Raw genomic sequence first — 16345 nt, forward strand, 5'->3', positions numbered from 1 at the left:
TAAATACATTTCCTGCAGTTCAGCAGGACTGCACAGGTTAGAAATACCTGCACTGAAGAGCCCTAACGTTAGCTCAAAACATGGACAGCTCACATTCAGGACATCAGTAAAAACTTCTTGGATAATCTTTATTGGCAACTTAAGTAGTCCCTAATTTTCACCATTAGCTTTAATGTGTAACCAAAACTAAAACCAGATGATCTGGTCTCAAATTTCAATACCATGAGAAAAAAATAGATTTTATTCATACATGTTATTTCCAATCCCAGGCAAAAGAAAACTAGGTTATAACGACCTTCAGAGCCTGAAGAATTTCTTTAAATGATCCTCCATTTATTTTCAGTTTTAAACCTGAAATTCCTTATTTGATATGAACAGTATAGCGTTCTACCCATAATCAGTGTAAGATACTAAAAATTCTACACCAAGAATTGCATCCTTTCTATACCACCATAATTATTTCCATCAGAGAAAAGAAGAGCAACAACACTCAGAAAAATCCGTTTCCCAATCAAAACATCAACAGGAAAGAAAATCTGTAACTCAACTCAGGCACTCCTGAATTATTAAGGAACGGAGATGTTTAATGTAGGCTTTGAATGCAGTAGTTAGAAAGTAGAAACTGAAGCTAAATAACCATTAGCACAAAAAATAAACTGCTTGAATAATACTATACATATATTGAAATCCTTTGCAAAGGGATAATGAAATTAGCCTTTCCTTCCCCCTGCCTGTTTTCCACCACATACTCATAAAACACAAATGATTTGACTTACAAGGAAAGACATCCAAACCATCTTCTATTCCAACACCATTCTCCTGAATCTCCCACTGCATTAAATGCTACTTTATGTTTTTTTCATTTTAGCCTCCCAGCTTTTGAGTAAACTTATCCCAACCAATCTGCCTTTTTCTCCCCCCCCATATCTCCTTATGAAACTGAATTTGCTCTTCCATTAGCTTAACTTTGAATTATTGTCTAATTCTGTCAATTTTGCATAAAATACCATAAACAGAAAATAGTTGCCTTGTTAGGTAGGCAGATTTGGAAGGGTGACTATCAGCATTAGGTATTTAAGAGAAAACATTGCACAGTTTTTAAAGGACTAAGATTGTAAAAGGGACTAGACTCTGCTCACTAAAAAAAACATGAATTATGTCATACAGAAATCAGTAAAGGGGAATTTGGGGCTCATTACAAATACACAAGCCTCAAATGGATGAAGGAATTTTTAATATGTTGTATTCATTTCTAAGAACAGAGAACACTGATCCAAATACTGAATGTAAATATAGTTCTAAGAAATTTAGTGGGCAGTAGAGTAATAGAGCAGAATAAAGCCGGTGACAATGAAAATGAAGTGGTTTAACAAAAGAAAATTTTACCCCATCCTATAAACTGTCTCTTTTACTGCTTCATATTTTCAGTTTTTGGCTGGAGCCTGAGATAAGACAGCAAGATAACACTGTGAAACCTCTTGATTAAAGTGACACAGGGAACACTGTTACTGAAACCTGCCATCTCTGTGAGACATACACACATGGCAAAGATGAGAACACGTGCAAGAAACTGATGGGACTTATATCTCCTGGCAAGAAAATGATCCAAAACATAGAAAGACTGGTATTTTAATAATTATTTATTAATGCAACCACATGTCTAGCAACTTCTTCCCATGTACTAACAGCCTTATCTGAACACCAGTAAATATCAATCTGTGCAAGCAAGAGATACCCTAGTTCACTGGATATTATGCAGCGGAGAGAATAACCAATTCAATTATATTTTCAAAGGTGATATTTAAGGTAGTTGAAAGAAACTAGTGAAAGCCTTGCTTATATGCCATTATGCAGGAAGGTCACATTAGCATGCATTAATGGAGGACTGTAAACCTTACTTTTGAATTATATTTTCAAGCTTGTATCACACCTTCAAAGGTATTGAGTCAGGTTTAAATATTTCCTGGTGGTAGAGACTGCAAGGGTAAACGTGGGTAACAGCATTTAAAAGCATACTACTTTCACCATTAATATGCAGCTTCAGCTCATGTTGAGACTGGACTTTCAAACTTACATATATTAGATCGATATTTTAAAAATAGATTTCTATCTACAATAAGTGCCATTGTTTTGCCTGATCTACAGATACTTTATTTCAGACAGCTCACTGTGAAGAGATTACTAGTTATCAGTATAGTCTTCATTCACCTTTAGATGTTATGTAAAACGTACACATCTCTCTTAAGCACCAGCAAGATCAGATACATGTAAATACACTATTACATATACATAAAAATCCTGTAACCAAACACTTTTTCTAGCTCTTTGATGAAGAATCTGAAATTAGTTAGTCATCTACTTGTACAGGACAATGTCAGCTTTAAAAGCACACCAATTTCTCTCTCAGTAGTTTAAATGTAGATTTTAAGTCCATTTCTTTTAAACTTCCAGTAAGCCAGAGCAATCATACTAATTTCAGTTTAAAAGAATGGACTATTTCCTTACACATTACTCAAGATGAAGGCCTAAATATATACATATATATTAAAGCATATATATTAAAACAGCAAAAGACATAATTCAATTTTTTTTTTGCCCCTGAATTAGGGTGGACCCTTAGTAATACCCACCTTGATTTTGTTCAGTTTGGATTTATATGCAAATACCAGAGGTAACTTAAAATTTCTTATAAAGAAAATATTCTTCCCATTTACATTGTTTTAATGACCAAATAAAATTAAAAGGTTGACTGAGTAAAGTACTTTCAATAGAATTTGGTGGCCTTGATTTCACACATAATTTACCAGAGGTCTTAACAGACACCTCAGAATTGTTGTTCTTGTCCATCTGTTATTACTCTCTTCTAAACAGGATTAGAACTAGGGTAAGAGAACTTCCTCCCATTTGAACTACCTTTTTGAGTAATATTTTAGGATTTTCATCATGCTAATGGGATGCTCAGAAACAGGATGTATAGGACAAGTGACAACCACAAGGTGTTCAGTAGCCATACTGCAACGCTTGATAAGCCAGTTAGGGCTGGGTTTGGGCAATGCAGAGGCCAAAGCATAGCATGCCAGGGGTGCTCTTGTACAACCCACTCTCCCTGGAAGGGCACAGATGTTATTATAACATGAGTTTGCTCATCTAGGAGTGCCCAGGTGAAGTCAGCCGTCCTAGTTCAGTATCAAGCACCTCAAGTTGGGAGCCTTTTTGGCACAAGAACACACGTCCCTGCCTACTCAAAGTGCTTTCACTATTTTCTTTCACGTTTCCTTTCTCTGTATAGCATCAGGAAGAAAGGTCTTAATGGAAACCTGGTGTAGCCATGGTGACCTCCTCACATCTCAGCCTCCACAGAGTCCAGGAGAACATTACTCAAACCTCCTTAGGCACAAGGAATTCTTCAAAACCTTTGAGATCCAACCTGTCCATACTCTCCCAACACCTGGAAGTTGACTATCAGATGGATGTAGTTCATTTCCCTGAAGTTTTGGCAGCACAGGGGACTGAAGGCAAATGCTATCTTACTACTGCTGTTTTGTATTAACTCTCAGTTTTATTTGTTTTGTGTTCCACAGAGGTAGTGCTGAATGCAGCAGGCCTCAGCATTCAGAACATGTGCAACCTCACAGTCATCAGAAAAGAAAAAAAAAGCACTGTTTCATCTTCCTTATATGTGCCATCAGTCTGCAAGTGCTGAAACCAAATCTACCTGTCTGGGTGGCTCCCTACTTTCTGAAAGCAGCTTTGTAAGCCACTGCAGGAAGAATATACTACCATCCATTAAAGTTACATTGGCAATCTGTGTCAAAGTCCCAGCTTAGTCATGCATTTAAGTGTCCAATTTCCTCCATATACCAAATACACACACGTTACAAGTATTTTCTAATTGATATCAACAAAGCTATCCTGTGCATTGCAGATAACAAACGCTGACATGTTCTGCTTCCTGCTCGTTCCTCAATAACTGTATACCACGTTGCCTCTCCATGGCTTCTAAACCTGCTTCACTTGTGCATCTCATTTTTTGTAGTTCCTGATAAACTCGTTAGCCTCTCTGACCACTTTCCCTGGAGTATGAAGGATTAAGCAATAACAAGGAGACTTTATGTTTTTACGTAGCAAAGTACAAAACTGGTTCAGAGCTGCACGTGGTGATAAATTTAACTCCACAGCTTAAGGCTCTAAGGAAATTTTGTCTTCATGGAATGGAATCTACAAAAGCACCTGATAGCCCAACGTGGCAAGACCATACGAAGGAATAGCACTACATGCCTGGGTTGCATGTTACCATATTACAGTCTAATTTGGAACATGGCATGACACCTTGTAATTGTTACAAAGTTGCTCTACAGGAGGTAAAAATATATATTAGGTTGTGAAAAAGCCAAATACCTTTTCAATATACTGACTGCATGTTTTTGCAGCATTATGGGATAGTAAAGCCTAGCAGGGACATCAAGGGATAAGACAGACAATATTTAAAATAACTTTCTCCCCTTATACCTACTTTTTTTTTTTTTTTTTAAAAAAAAAAAAAAGAAACAAACATATAGTGCTATGACCCTGCTGGACTACATATAAAAGACTTGATCCTGCTCTTCTAACAAATTATTTTATTTCTGACTACAAAAAGAAACCATAAAATGCCATCAAGCCAGAACAGTAATGTTTCATTACCACATTGTGTTGATATAAGGTCTTCACAGCCTACAACGTAGATTGAAAAGTTTGATCCTTTGGTCTTACTCGATATATTTTTTTCCAGTCAAGCTGAAAAACCACCAACCAACCAACCACACAACAGAGTAATAGCTTACATAGAGCAGACAGAAAAGACTTGATGTAAAATTGTGCTCCCTGGTGGAAAAATTTGATTTTGTGCAATGAAAGTTCAAGCTATGCTAATTCATCCACTTGACCAACAGGTTTTCAGTGCAGAGAAAATATTAAGATTTTCTGCAATATGAAAAGAGTGCAAGTGCCTAGTTCACCAGATTTATTATAAGCAAGATGGGTTTATACTGAGTTACATGACAGATTACAGCTAGATAAGGTTTTTAAATATAAAACAAAAAAAATACCTGAAGTCCTAAAACATGCTTTTATGTTTGTTGAGAATTTAAAAGTAATTGCACCCTTAATGCAATAGCAAAACATTTCTTTTTAATAATGTGACTCTTTAATATGGTCCTATGTAATACTATATAGTCTGATGAAAATAGGTTAGTTTTATACCAGACAGTGCTACTTGGTTTACACAGTGTAAATTAGGCTTTTTTTTTTTCTATAAATAAGGGTTCAATAACAAACTTCTCTGTTAATTTATTTTGAGAGAGAACTGACATGACCATCAACTCCTTTATTTCTAGTTATACATATACCACTAATCTTAAACATACTGAATGGGTCTTCATGAAATACTAACTTCTGTTCCATTTGTTTTCTTACAGTGCTAAAATACAACCTATTTTCTTCATGACAGCTGACTATTACTATTTTTTCTGGGCAGGCATACACCAACGAATGCACGAACTCAATTTAATAGCAGATGAATCAGAATCTAGTCTTTAAAACAACTTGGCCCCTTTATGCTTCCTCAACAATATACAGGATCTAGCTTCTTTGAACCCTGTATCTTAGCTAGGCTGTTGGAATAAATCTGAAGTTATAAGACAGAAATATGAAAGACTTAAAGCTAAATGTAAGCTAAATTTCTGTTCTTCACATGACCATATAACTTAAACCATATGCAAGAAAATACTCAGTTAACAACAACAACAACAAAAAAAAAGCAGCCTTGAAATTAAGGAGCCAGAAAGACCAGTGAGATATCTCTTGAAGTCCTGTGTAGTTACTGTTACAGACAGGTAACAGAGACAGTCATCCTAAATAGATTTATTTTAAAATTCGAAAGTAGTCATTCAAAATTGACACACGGTTGTGAGCAAACTGTAGCACTACTTTAAGTTAACTGGTACATATTATTAGCTCTGTTGTAGTAATACCTGTCAGTCACGCGAGTGCATGTATGAAAGGGAGGCAGCTCCATAATTGAGAGAAATGTCTGTTTTTCTAAGCCTCATTTGAGAGTGGGTATGTTTGCAAACCCTCCATTTTTAGCTACAAAAGCGTTATCGCAGCAAGGCAGAAGTTTCACTGGGTTTTGCAGACTCAACTAACTATATTATGTTAGAGTTCGTTCATCATCAAAAGACATTAAAAAAATACTAAAGTACAGCTCGGTAGATTCAGGCATTAGGCTGTAAGCCATCTAAAAAACAGGTCCAGAGTTACATTACAGGTTACAAGATCCTACTTATCAATTCAGTTTAGCCCACATAAGAAGTGCAATCATGTTATATATTCCAGTGAAATCAACCTGTGCATTTCTTGAGGGGAGAAAAAGACAGAGCCTAAAACCTCAGACCATTTATACTGGCTTCCAGTCCCATCCTACAAGACAACGTTATGAGGTTTTTGGGATACAGCTAGGAAATCATCCAGAGTGACAAATTACAGTTGCAACTACAACACTACCATGACAGAGCATTTTAAGGATAATTTACAATAACTCTTTCAGAAGCTTTTGTGCTAAGAACACCAAAACTTGCACTGACCTATTTATAATTCAAGTACTCTCTCTACTCCATGATAAAGAGCTTATAAAGAGAATATGAAAGCACAGTTGAGGGATCCTCATAAGACAGAGCAGATTTCAGCCTTCTCTCAGTTTCCTATATCTCAGCAGTTGCAGAAGTGCCATTTGTGTAGCCACCTTTAGACTTCATGTGGTCCTGAATTGATACAGCCTAGAAAAAAAGTTTATTAGAACACACATCTTATAAAGTCTGGTTGCCAGAGCATCTATTAAAAGCATCAATTTGAAGAGGCAAAGGAGCTATATGTTTACAGTGCTGGGTCCCAACAGTAATAGGGAAAAAAACCAACTGAACCCAGGATTCTTAAAGACTATTTTAAGTCAGTGTATGAGATGGGTCTTGCTGTGCAAAATCCACTTATTCTTACATCCCTCACCCTGGCACAGCTTTCTCACCCTGGCACAGCTTTGACTTCAAGCTGTGTGTTACCTGGACCTAGTATCAAGTGCATTCACAGAGCCCTTATCTAAAACTTACTCATCATACTGGGGAACTGAGCACTTCTTACTGAATATATCTTTCACAGTATCTTATGTTTACAAACCAAAGGACAGTTCTGCTCAGATGCTATTCTATTGATGAAGAAGAAGAAAAAAAGAAAAAGTCAGATTTTTCTCTCTCTTACAATTATCTAGTGTTTTCTTAACTGCCTACTCTACAGGTTATTGAGTAGAGATTGCTGCTTATCCAAGAGGTATACACTTACTGATGAATAGTCACTACTCATCTCTCTTGCCCCAACATGTGCAGTGTGTACAAAGTTCATTGGTTCTCCTATCATATTCCGGTCCAGTCTCCGATGCCTCTTCTATAAGAAAGAAGGTATCTTAGGTCTCTATTCAGGAAACATGAGCAGCTTTCAGACAGAAACAAGCAGCTGACATAAAAAAAAAGCAGTCAGTCAGTACTGGCCCCTAATTAATCCTCATGGCAACTGGGTTGAAGTTTCAAGACTGTTTGCAGTACGAGAGAGTCAAAGTCACTTTTATTACTGCTAATCAAATTTTAGCAAAAACTGTCTTTAATGTTGGAAGGTCAGGGCCTGAGAACTGCAAAACAGCCATATGCCCAAAGTTTCTGGCAAAACACACATCAATTAAATACAGTTTATCAGGTCTGGTTTTAGCTTTTACATTACTTAGCCCAAACTAATCAAAACAACATGACAATGAAAGTGTCTTCCACATAACGGAAAGACGACATTTAGAATCAGATAAAGGATAGCAGTTGGGCATCTACCTACCGGCTGGGGCTGTTCACCATTGCACCAATTAAAACAAACCAAGAATTCAGTCATTATATTTTTCAGTAGGTAATGAGGTCTTGTTAAGCGTAATTATTTCTCTGGGAGTTAAAGCAGTATGAGGACCGAGATGCAGTTCCTAAAGTGAGTTTAGGAAGGAATCGCTTGTGAAGATTCACTGGTAAAGATCACAGAAAGCATCTGATGAGTACACCTGCAAAGAGATTATTATTTAAATTTATATTGAAACATATCAAAGTCTTGTAGCAGTTAATGAGCAATAGACATTCCAAAAAACTAAAACAAGAATGTAAAACTCTTAAACATACCTGGACAGAAAAGTAGCATCAATTTAAAATCACTACATGCATGTCCAAAATCAGGGTTAAGAACTCAGCACATTTACTCCCAGACAGAGAGCAGTCTAAGTTTTGGGTTCTTTACAGAAGTGTAATAAAAACAATGCTAGAATTAAGTCAGGTCTTGTTTAACAGTCTGTGATCTGTTTGTAAGCAGAGGTAGTTAGCCAATAGTTATAAACTATTTAGTATTATGAAAAAAAAAAAAAAAAAAACCAAACAACAAAAAAACCCCAACCAACCAACCAAAAAAAAAAAACCAACCCACCAGATTGAATGCTTAACATTTACACACTGATGCAAAAGGAAGCTTCCTTTTTACATCTGATATGGTTGCTCTTCTTAGACATAAAAAAGCTCAATGTAAAAAGTATTCTACAACTCCAGAAAGCCCCTAAAAGAGAAAAAAAAAAGCTCTGTATAGCAGCAACAGAAACCATTTATCAGAGCCTAGAGCTTCTCAGAATGTAAAAAAAGCTACTAACACAGCACTCCTGAACTGGAGAGGCAACCAGGAAAATGACTGACTTTAAGTGCCCTGAAGCTATACTAAAAAACAACTTTTCAGACATGACTTTTTTTTTTTTATTATCTTCAAATCAAACCCAGGGCTATATAGCAGCCTTTCATATAAACTTTTTCATACCCCAGATCATTAAAACAATAGTATAACATCTTAATTTATAAAAAATATTGGTTTTCTTTTAAAAGCATACAGCTTAACAGAAGTTACAGCTTTATCAATTTGATCTTCCTGAATCCCCACTGATGTCTTCACAACCAAACAGCATAAACCTCTCCCTTCACAGGCGTTTCTTATGTAGTCCCACAATTATGTAATTAGCATAGCTATTTCTTTCACCTTTGTGATTTTCTTAAACTTCATCACTTCTTACACTTCAAGCAGATGTTTTAAATCTCTGCCATTTATCTTTCAAAAAGCATTTGTGAAGTTTGCCTCTTAGCTTTATGTGGCCTATATGATACATTATTGCAGAATGTGTCATATATTTTGCCATTTTATCCTGGGTGGTTTTAATACAACTCATTATCTGTCTCAATTGTAATTTTTCACCTCACACAGTGGTCTTCATCACCACTGATGCCTTGTTTGGGTGCAGCAAAGAAAGGACAGTAACCCACATGCAGGAGCTGAAGCTTCTGCCAACACTTTGCATTAGTTGAAGATTTCTGAGGTTTATTTCATGTTAAGGAGACTGCATCAAAGCCAGGATTTTCTTAAAAATCATAAAGTGTGTCACTGTACACTAATAACCTATTTTAAAAGCAGACTGAGATGAGCATCAAATTAGAGAAACATCCCCATACCAAAGTAACGGCTGAATGTCTACCCTCCTCCCTCCCACAGTACCCCCAAGCATTTGGCCATCTACCTCCACGGGGCTCCTTGCGTGCCTGGGTGTTACCTGCTGCTCTCAAGGAGTCCTGACGAGATGGTACGTCCTCATACAAGCGCTGGCACACAGCCCGCGCCTGTCTTGGCAACTCCAGCGCGTTTACGGTTCATATTCCTGGGTTATAATTAATCCTGATGGCTAAGCAAGAACGCTTCACCACGATCCCATATCCTGCGACGGTTCCTTCGCTCTGCAAATTGCTGCAGATGTCTGCTGTGCACTTCACACTTACCTACAGGTGTCAAAAAAGCAGAACGGAAACTGAAAATAGCACCCTAGTTTGGCGTCAGATTTGTGCAGCCGAGCAGCTTTCTCAGCACCACCCATACAGCCTGTGGCTCACTTCCACCCCTGCGGCAGCTCTGCAGGTGTCCTCCTGGCACGCAGCAGCGCTGGACCTCTTCCTGTTGTGTTTTACAACAGAACTCTTCTTTTCCTCTGCATGAGTCAGAGTATCATCCTCTAGGACAAGAATGTCTGTGCTGGGGCATGGGACACCACCTTCCTCCCACAGACTCAAGGTTTCCACACTAACTGGAAGAATTTTAAAACCATCTTCATGTGTTCAGGCTCACCCAGGACCAACAACAGCCAACGAGAATCCCCAAACCGTGGAGAAAACAACATTTTGTCACTGTTGGCACACAGACCAGAAATGGACAATATCCTGTTGTTCTTTCTCTCTATTTTTCACCATAGCAGCAGTATCATCGAGGAGAGAGAGACAAAGGGCCAGGGAAACGGCTAGCACACGCAGACACAGATGTTGAATGCAATGGGCAGGATGCACAGCCATTCTGGAGTCTGTAGCCTTAAAGCACCCAAGAGCTTTATGAACGTTTAGATATACTTTACTGAGTGTAACATTTGTTCTATCATTGCTGTGTATTAAGAAGTATTCAAAATATTGTTGTATTTTACTTGCAAAAATATCAATTCTGTATCAAGGGGAAAAGGTTTGCCTGAATCAAAATAAAAGAACTCTCACTTTCCATAGATAGGACAGATGCATGGTAATCCTGATAAAATCACTGAACATATCTATTCTTCACAATTGGCCTTTAGACGACTCAAGGTCTGATCATGACAAATCCTTGACTCCCAGCTGTTAGCTAAAGACAGCAAGTGTCAACGCACATTACCAACATCAGATGTAGGCCACCATCACCCTGCCCCAACCAAGCTGTTAAATTGTTATAACTTCTGAGTCCAGTTGTTGTCATTGTCATTCCAGCTCTGTCAGTACTGAATTGAGGTGGGAGCTTATTTCAGCCTAGTTGCCTTTCTACAAACCACCATGCTTCTAGTTCGTTCATCATCTTTACTTTGCTCATTTGATATTGACATCATGTTAAAATTCTGAAACAGTTGTAGGTTTACATACTTAAATGGCAAGGTATAGTAAAAAACAGTGGAACTTGTATTTCTAGATCAAAAGTTAGTTTTGAGCATGAAACTTGAAGGGTGCATTTTGCTTGGTGAAAGGTAAAAAGTAAAAAAACAATAGATCACCAAGACTTTAGAAGAACCTTGGAGCCAAACAGCTGAAATCCTGCTGTAGAATGGGTTTAACTGCTTGGAAGTAGAATCCTGATTTTACCAGTATGTGCAGAGATTACAAATTTAGTTTGAGATTTAGTCCTCAAACTACATAACACTGTTATGCAGTATGATTATATATTGGCTTTCTGCCACCCTGAAGCTTCACAGAAAGCTGAGAATAGGGTTTTACCTAAGACATCCATTAATCTAGGTGTGTTGGCATTGTTAATCTAATGAATTTGGATGTAATCTTGGAGATTTCAAGCTTCTCCTTTTAAAAGCTAAGTAGACAGACACATTTAAAACAAAACACAAAGGCAGTTCCTCTATTTCAAAGTGGAAATGAGCTTAGTCACAAAATTTAAAAAATTGCGTTTTTAACTAACTGTTACCCCTCAGAAAGAAGAAAAGCTGAGAGATCAAATTATCTGTTCTGAGTGGAAGTTAAAAATAACTGTGAGAGAAATCAACTGAGATTTGCCTGGAGTCTTACCATAAGAAAATTAGTAAAAAGCACAAAAAGATGAGAAGCAAGCTGAATATTTGGCAACACACCAACCACTGGTATTGTAAACATGCAGAAATGAGTTACTAGCTTGTAAATGATGGAATTTAATGGTACTAAACTCGGATTAAAGAACAACAACAAAAAACGCTGTGACTGTAAGTTTTATTTCTTCATACAAGGGAAAAAGCCTTAACAAGGAGAGGTGGCGTCCCTCGGGCGCAGCAGTTCCCAGCGCTGCGGTTTGCAGGAGCCCAAACCCTGGCAGGCCACAGCCAAGGGACGAAGACAACTACCAAGGAAACGCGTGTGCTCCTCCAGTTAAAGGAGCAGGGAAGTGCCCTTCTTCTGATACCTAGGGATTACAAGACACAAACTCTCCATACTGTTTCCCGAACAAATTTGTATATGCTTATTAAAACCCCCTAATTTCATGGCCAAAGGACAGATTCTGACCTTGAACGCAGAAGATGCTTGCACAACCGCCGGCGCATTTCACTCTGGAAAACTGCAGGGGTCACCCTGCCATAAAGCAAACCACCCGGCTCGCAGGATTCCCTCCCAGCTTTTCCCCTCCCCGAGCAGCCCTGCCTTACCGAGTCACGCCACAGGGGAGGCGATGCCCGGCTGGCCCTGCCCGGTGCCTTTTCCCGCTCCGCCGCAGCGCGACGGCGGCGTTGGGCGGCGGGAGCAGCCGCGGCCCCGCTACCGACAACCGGGCCGGTATCTGGAGCGGGGTGCTGAGAGCCCCCGGGGGTCTGTCGGATGGGGGTATTAACGGCTCAGGGAGGCGAACAACTTCCTCGGCGCACAGCGCGGCGCGGGCCGCTCCTGCCGCCGGAGCCGCTGTGACGGTCCCCGGGCGGAGGCGCGGAGGGCAGCGAGGCCTGAGGGGGCGGCAGCACAACCGACGCCCCGCTCCGCCCTCCTCAGGCGCGGCCCCCACCGCCCCCGGGCCGAACGGCCACGGCCGGCGGGACCGGAGGCCCCAATCCCCTCAGGGCCTGAGGTGCACCCACCCCGCGCCGCCAGGCCCCGCCCCCCCGGTCCTGCCATTGGCGCGGCCGCCCCCCTCTCCCCTCTCCGGCAGAGCGGCCAATGAGCGCCGCCGAACGGCCGCGCTCTAGCCCTACCGGGCGTGAGTGAACGCGTCCTGCCCAATAGCCCCGAGGCGCCCGCGTTGCGCGCTCTCCATTGGCTGCGGCGGCAGAGGCAGCCGCCCAATGGGCGCGCGGGAGCGTGAGGGGAAGCCCGGCGCGGCGGGTGCCGGCCTCCCTTTGCGGAGCGCTCTTCTGCGGCGCGGACCAGCCCTGCTGCTGCTCCCTCCTCCTCCTCCTCCGACCATGGCGTTGCCCAGTAGTTGACGTTGGGTCTCTCCCCTTTCTACCTTCTCCTCTTTCTCCAGCCCCTTTCTTCCCCCCCTCTCCCCCGGGTCCCGGCCCAGGCGCGTAGGCGGCCGGTACCGGAGGCACCGGGTCCCCATCCCCACCCCTCCGGAACAGGCTGCGGGAGTCGGGCCGGGCGGCTGCCGGACGCGCCATGAACATCATCATCGGCATCGGCGGGTGAGAGCGGCGGGGCGGGGGCGGCCGCCGGGACGCTGGGCCCGGCCGAGGCGCGGCCCGAGCACCTCTCCTTCCCCCCCACCCCCCTTCCCCAATTCCCCATATCCATCCTCGTGCCGCTGCCGCAGTGCCGAGAGCGCGGGGGGGGGGGGGGGAGGCGGGACGCGGCGCCGCGCGCGCACGTGTCCCGCGTCGCTTCCCGACGGTGGCGGGGGGGGGGTGTGCTCTCGCCGCAGGGTCACCAACGGAGGCAAGACCACCCTCACCCGCAAGCTGATGCAGGCCCTGCCCAACTGCAGCGTGGTGCACCAGGACGACTTCTTCAAGGTGAGGGCGGCCGCCGGCCGGCCCGGCCGCGCTCTGCAGGCTGGGGGGAGGGCGAGGGGTGACACCCCCCCCCCCCCCCCCCGCCTGCTTCCGCCCGGCTTGCTGGCGCCCTGCCCTGCCCTCTGCGCTCCCCGCAGCACCGGCTGCCGCGGCCCCTCCGCGCTGCTTAGCTGCGTTGGCTGCACGGCTGGTGGATAAGCCTGCGCTGTAACACCTCCCGATGGCTTTCTTGGAGTGCTACACAGTGTGCTTGTGTTGGTGGGAAGATAGAGGAGCACGCTACATTATCTTAGCCCCATTACTACTGCTTTTTATCATGCAGAGAAACCTGGTGGAGAGCTAAGATTCCTCTTTGTAGCTTCAGGGTTTGGATCTAGATTCTTGCTTTGAAATGGGTATCAAGGTCCCCAGTAGCTGTGCTGACTAAGCAGTTTTTCTTTCTTATTGCTATTTCAGCCCCAAGATGAAATAGAAGTTGAAGATGGGTTTAAACAGTATGATGGTAAGGCTTTGCTACAGTGTTATCAGAGCATAACTCAAAAACTTGAAATATTTTGACCGTTTATGTGCACTTTTTTTGTACTATTACTGGATGATACTTAATTACTGTTTAATGACAGTTGTTTATTTTCTCTCAGTGATTAGTGCATTAGATATGGAAGCTATGATGAGTACCATAAACGCTTGGATCAAAAACCCAGTCAAGTTTGAACGTTCCCATGGGATCAACAACACACTGGATGCCCAGATCTTGCAAGATAAGGAGGGAGGAGATGAAACAATCCACATTCTTATTGTTGAAGGCTTCCTACTTTACACCTACAGGTAATAAAGTGCGATTTCATCTGGTTTGATTTTTACATGACAGGCAAACCTCCAAGGGACTAAAAAGACCTGTTCTAAACCAAGAGTTAGCAGCTAGGATTGACTGATGGCGAGCTTCAGTGTCAGAAGTGTGAAGATAGCTCTAGATAGAGAAAATGGATGTAGTTTTACATTTCCATTTCTTGCTACTAATCAGACAGTGTAGCTGTAACCAAACATGTCTTTTTCAGGCCACTGATTGATGTGTTCCACCATAGATACTTTCTCTCCATTCCATATGAAGAGTGTAAAAGGAGGAGGAGGTAAGCTTACCTTTTGAAGTCTCCTTGCTAGCCCAATAACATCTTACTCCATTCAAGACTGTTTCTCTAAAGCTTTTAGCTAAGAAAGGATCAACACTAATGTGGCTGTTGTGTTAGAAGGCTGGAGCTTCCTAAACCAAACCAAAAGCTTCTTACCAAACTATGGTGTATGTGAGACTAAGGCTGTTTCAGCTCAGATCTTTCAATAGGCTTTCTTCCCTTCTGGTTCTCCAATGATAGGGTCCCCAGGTCTTGAACTATCTTGAGGTTTTCTATTTGGCTGAATTACTGTACACATACACTGTTATTGATGCAAATGAAACGTTGAACTTGGAAAAAGTTACATTTCAGAGCAAAAAAGACAGCTGTTTTACTGAAGTTCTGCTAAAGCTGTAAGAGAAGGCTATTCATCAATGTTAAGATCAGTTTGTCTTGGGAATTCTTTTTGCATTTTGGACACTTTAGACCTGCACATCAAATTTCACTTGGGGGGTATCTTTGTGCTTGCATCTTACGCTAAATACTGACTTTTGATAAACTCAAACTGCAGTGGAGGCAACAGGCTCAGACTAGTGTGTAGAAAACCAGAATGAACCATCATTTCCTTAAGCTGTGATTAAGCTCTCTAGAATAACAATGTCTTAATTTATAGTTCAAGAAACTACACTGTACCAGATCCACCTGGATTGTTTGATGGCCATGTTTGGCCCATGTATGTAAAGCACAGGAAGATAATGGAAGATCTTGGAGTTGATGTGGGTAAGTCTTTAATGTCAGAAGCATGTCTGAAAGATTGCTTTATGGGAGTGCTTCTCAAACCTGGTTAAGTGCATGAGCGGAGTTAAAGCAGGTGGATGGAGTATATCTCTGATACCAGTGAAGTGCATGCCCTTTAAATTAAGATCTGGCAGGCTTACAAACCCATTCAATTACAGCCCTCTTATTTCACTTTCATTCTTTAAGTGCACTTGAATGGAACAAAATCAAAGGAGGAGCTGTTTAACGATGTGTATGGACAGATCCAGAACAAGATTGAAGAATTACTTAACGTGCAGGTATATGTTCATGCTTACAATTGCAACTGAAAGGCAACCCTTTTAAAGGCTATGTTGAAAAAGCATGAAGCTGTAACTTGCAATGTGTCCGTGTGTATTTTTTTTGTTCAGAACTAAGCTGATGATGATTCTTGTGCATGAAGATGATTCCTGTTCCATGCTGTCTGCCTGACTGCCACTAAAGTTCCGGCTTCTGTGAAGACTCTCAACTCAAAGTTGACTTTGTTCATATGGTCATAATTAAAAAGCACTTCCCCCTTGTCTGTCATCTTAATTTGTGCTTCAGCCTAGTCTATGGCCTCAGATGATTTCAGTCTTCCACTCTCCAATCTACTGGGAAGTCTTTTCATTATATTCTTAACCTCTGAGGGTAAAACATTATAGCAGAACTAATGTGAAGTGGCACAACTGTCCTAAGAGAGTGTGTGTATGTATATATGTACACATGTACTACTTTTGAGTTTTTTCCTTTCACTAACCTTCACCAATTTCCGTAATCTACCTAATTAGGGAACAAGTATGCTTCCTGAGTTTGCTCT

General features: G+C 41.5%; 2 protein-coding genes across 3 annotated transcripts; one reads left to right on the top strand and one right to left on the bottom strand.

Moving 5' to 3' along the window:
• Positions 1-1622: 1622 nt before the first annotated feature.
• Positions 1623-12758, bottom strand: LOC104369493 (CDC42 small effector protein 2-B-like). Of its 2 annotated transcripts, none has more exons than XM_032983063.2 (6): positions 12329-12758; positions 9662-9917; positions 8536-8661; positions 7909-8122; positions 7372-7473; positions 1623-6815 (listed from the first exon to the last, which is right to left on the bottom strand). In XM_032983063.2, exons 4-6 carry the CDS (start codon positions 7960-7962, stop codon positions 6741-6743), a joined length of 231 nt encoding a protein of 76 aa, XP_032838954.1. In that variant the 5' UTR covers positions 7963-8122; positions 8536-8661; positions 9662-9917; positions 12329-12758; the 3' UTR covers positions 1623-6740. The 2 variants fall into 2 exon arrangements, with proteins under 2 accessions (XP_032838954.1, XP_032838958.1); XM_032983067.2 differs by lacking the exon at positions 12329-12758 and adding an exon at positions 10029-10456.
• Positions 12759-12987: 229 nt separating this feature from the next.
• Positions 12988-16080, top strand: LOC104356297 (nicotinamide riboside kinase 2). The gene is made up of 8 exons (XM_042804011.1): positions 12988-13297; positions 13534-13624; positions 14081-14126; positions 14263-14449; positions 14680-14751; positions 15404-15510; positions 15715-15806; positions 15918-16080. Exons 1-8 carry the CDS (start codon positions 13272-13274, stop codon positions 15921-15923), a joined length of 627 nt encoding a protein of 208 aa, XP_042659945.1. The 5' UTR covers positions 12988-13271; the 3' UTR covers positions 15924-16080.
• The last annotated feature ends 265 nt before the right edge of the window (positions 16081-16345 follow it).

This window comes from Tyto alba, unplaced genomic scaffold (assembly GCF_018691265.1).
Source record: "Tyto alba isolate M040663 unplaced genomic scaffold, T.alba_DEE_v4.0 Super-Scaffold_41, whole genome shotgun sequence".
Lineage (NCBI taxonomy): Eukaryota > Metazoa > Chordata > Aves > Strigiformes > Tytonidae > Tyto > Tyto alba.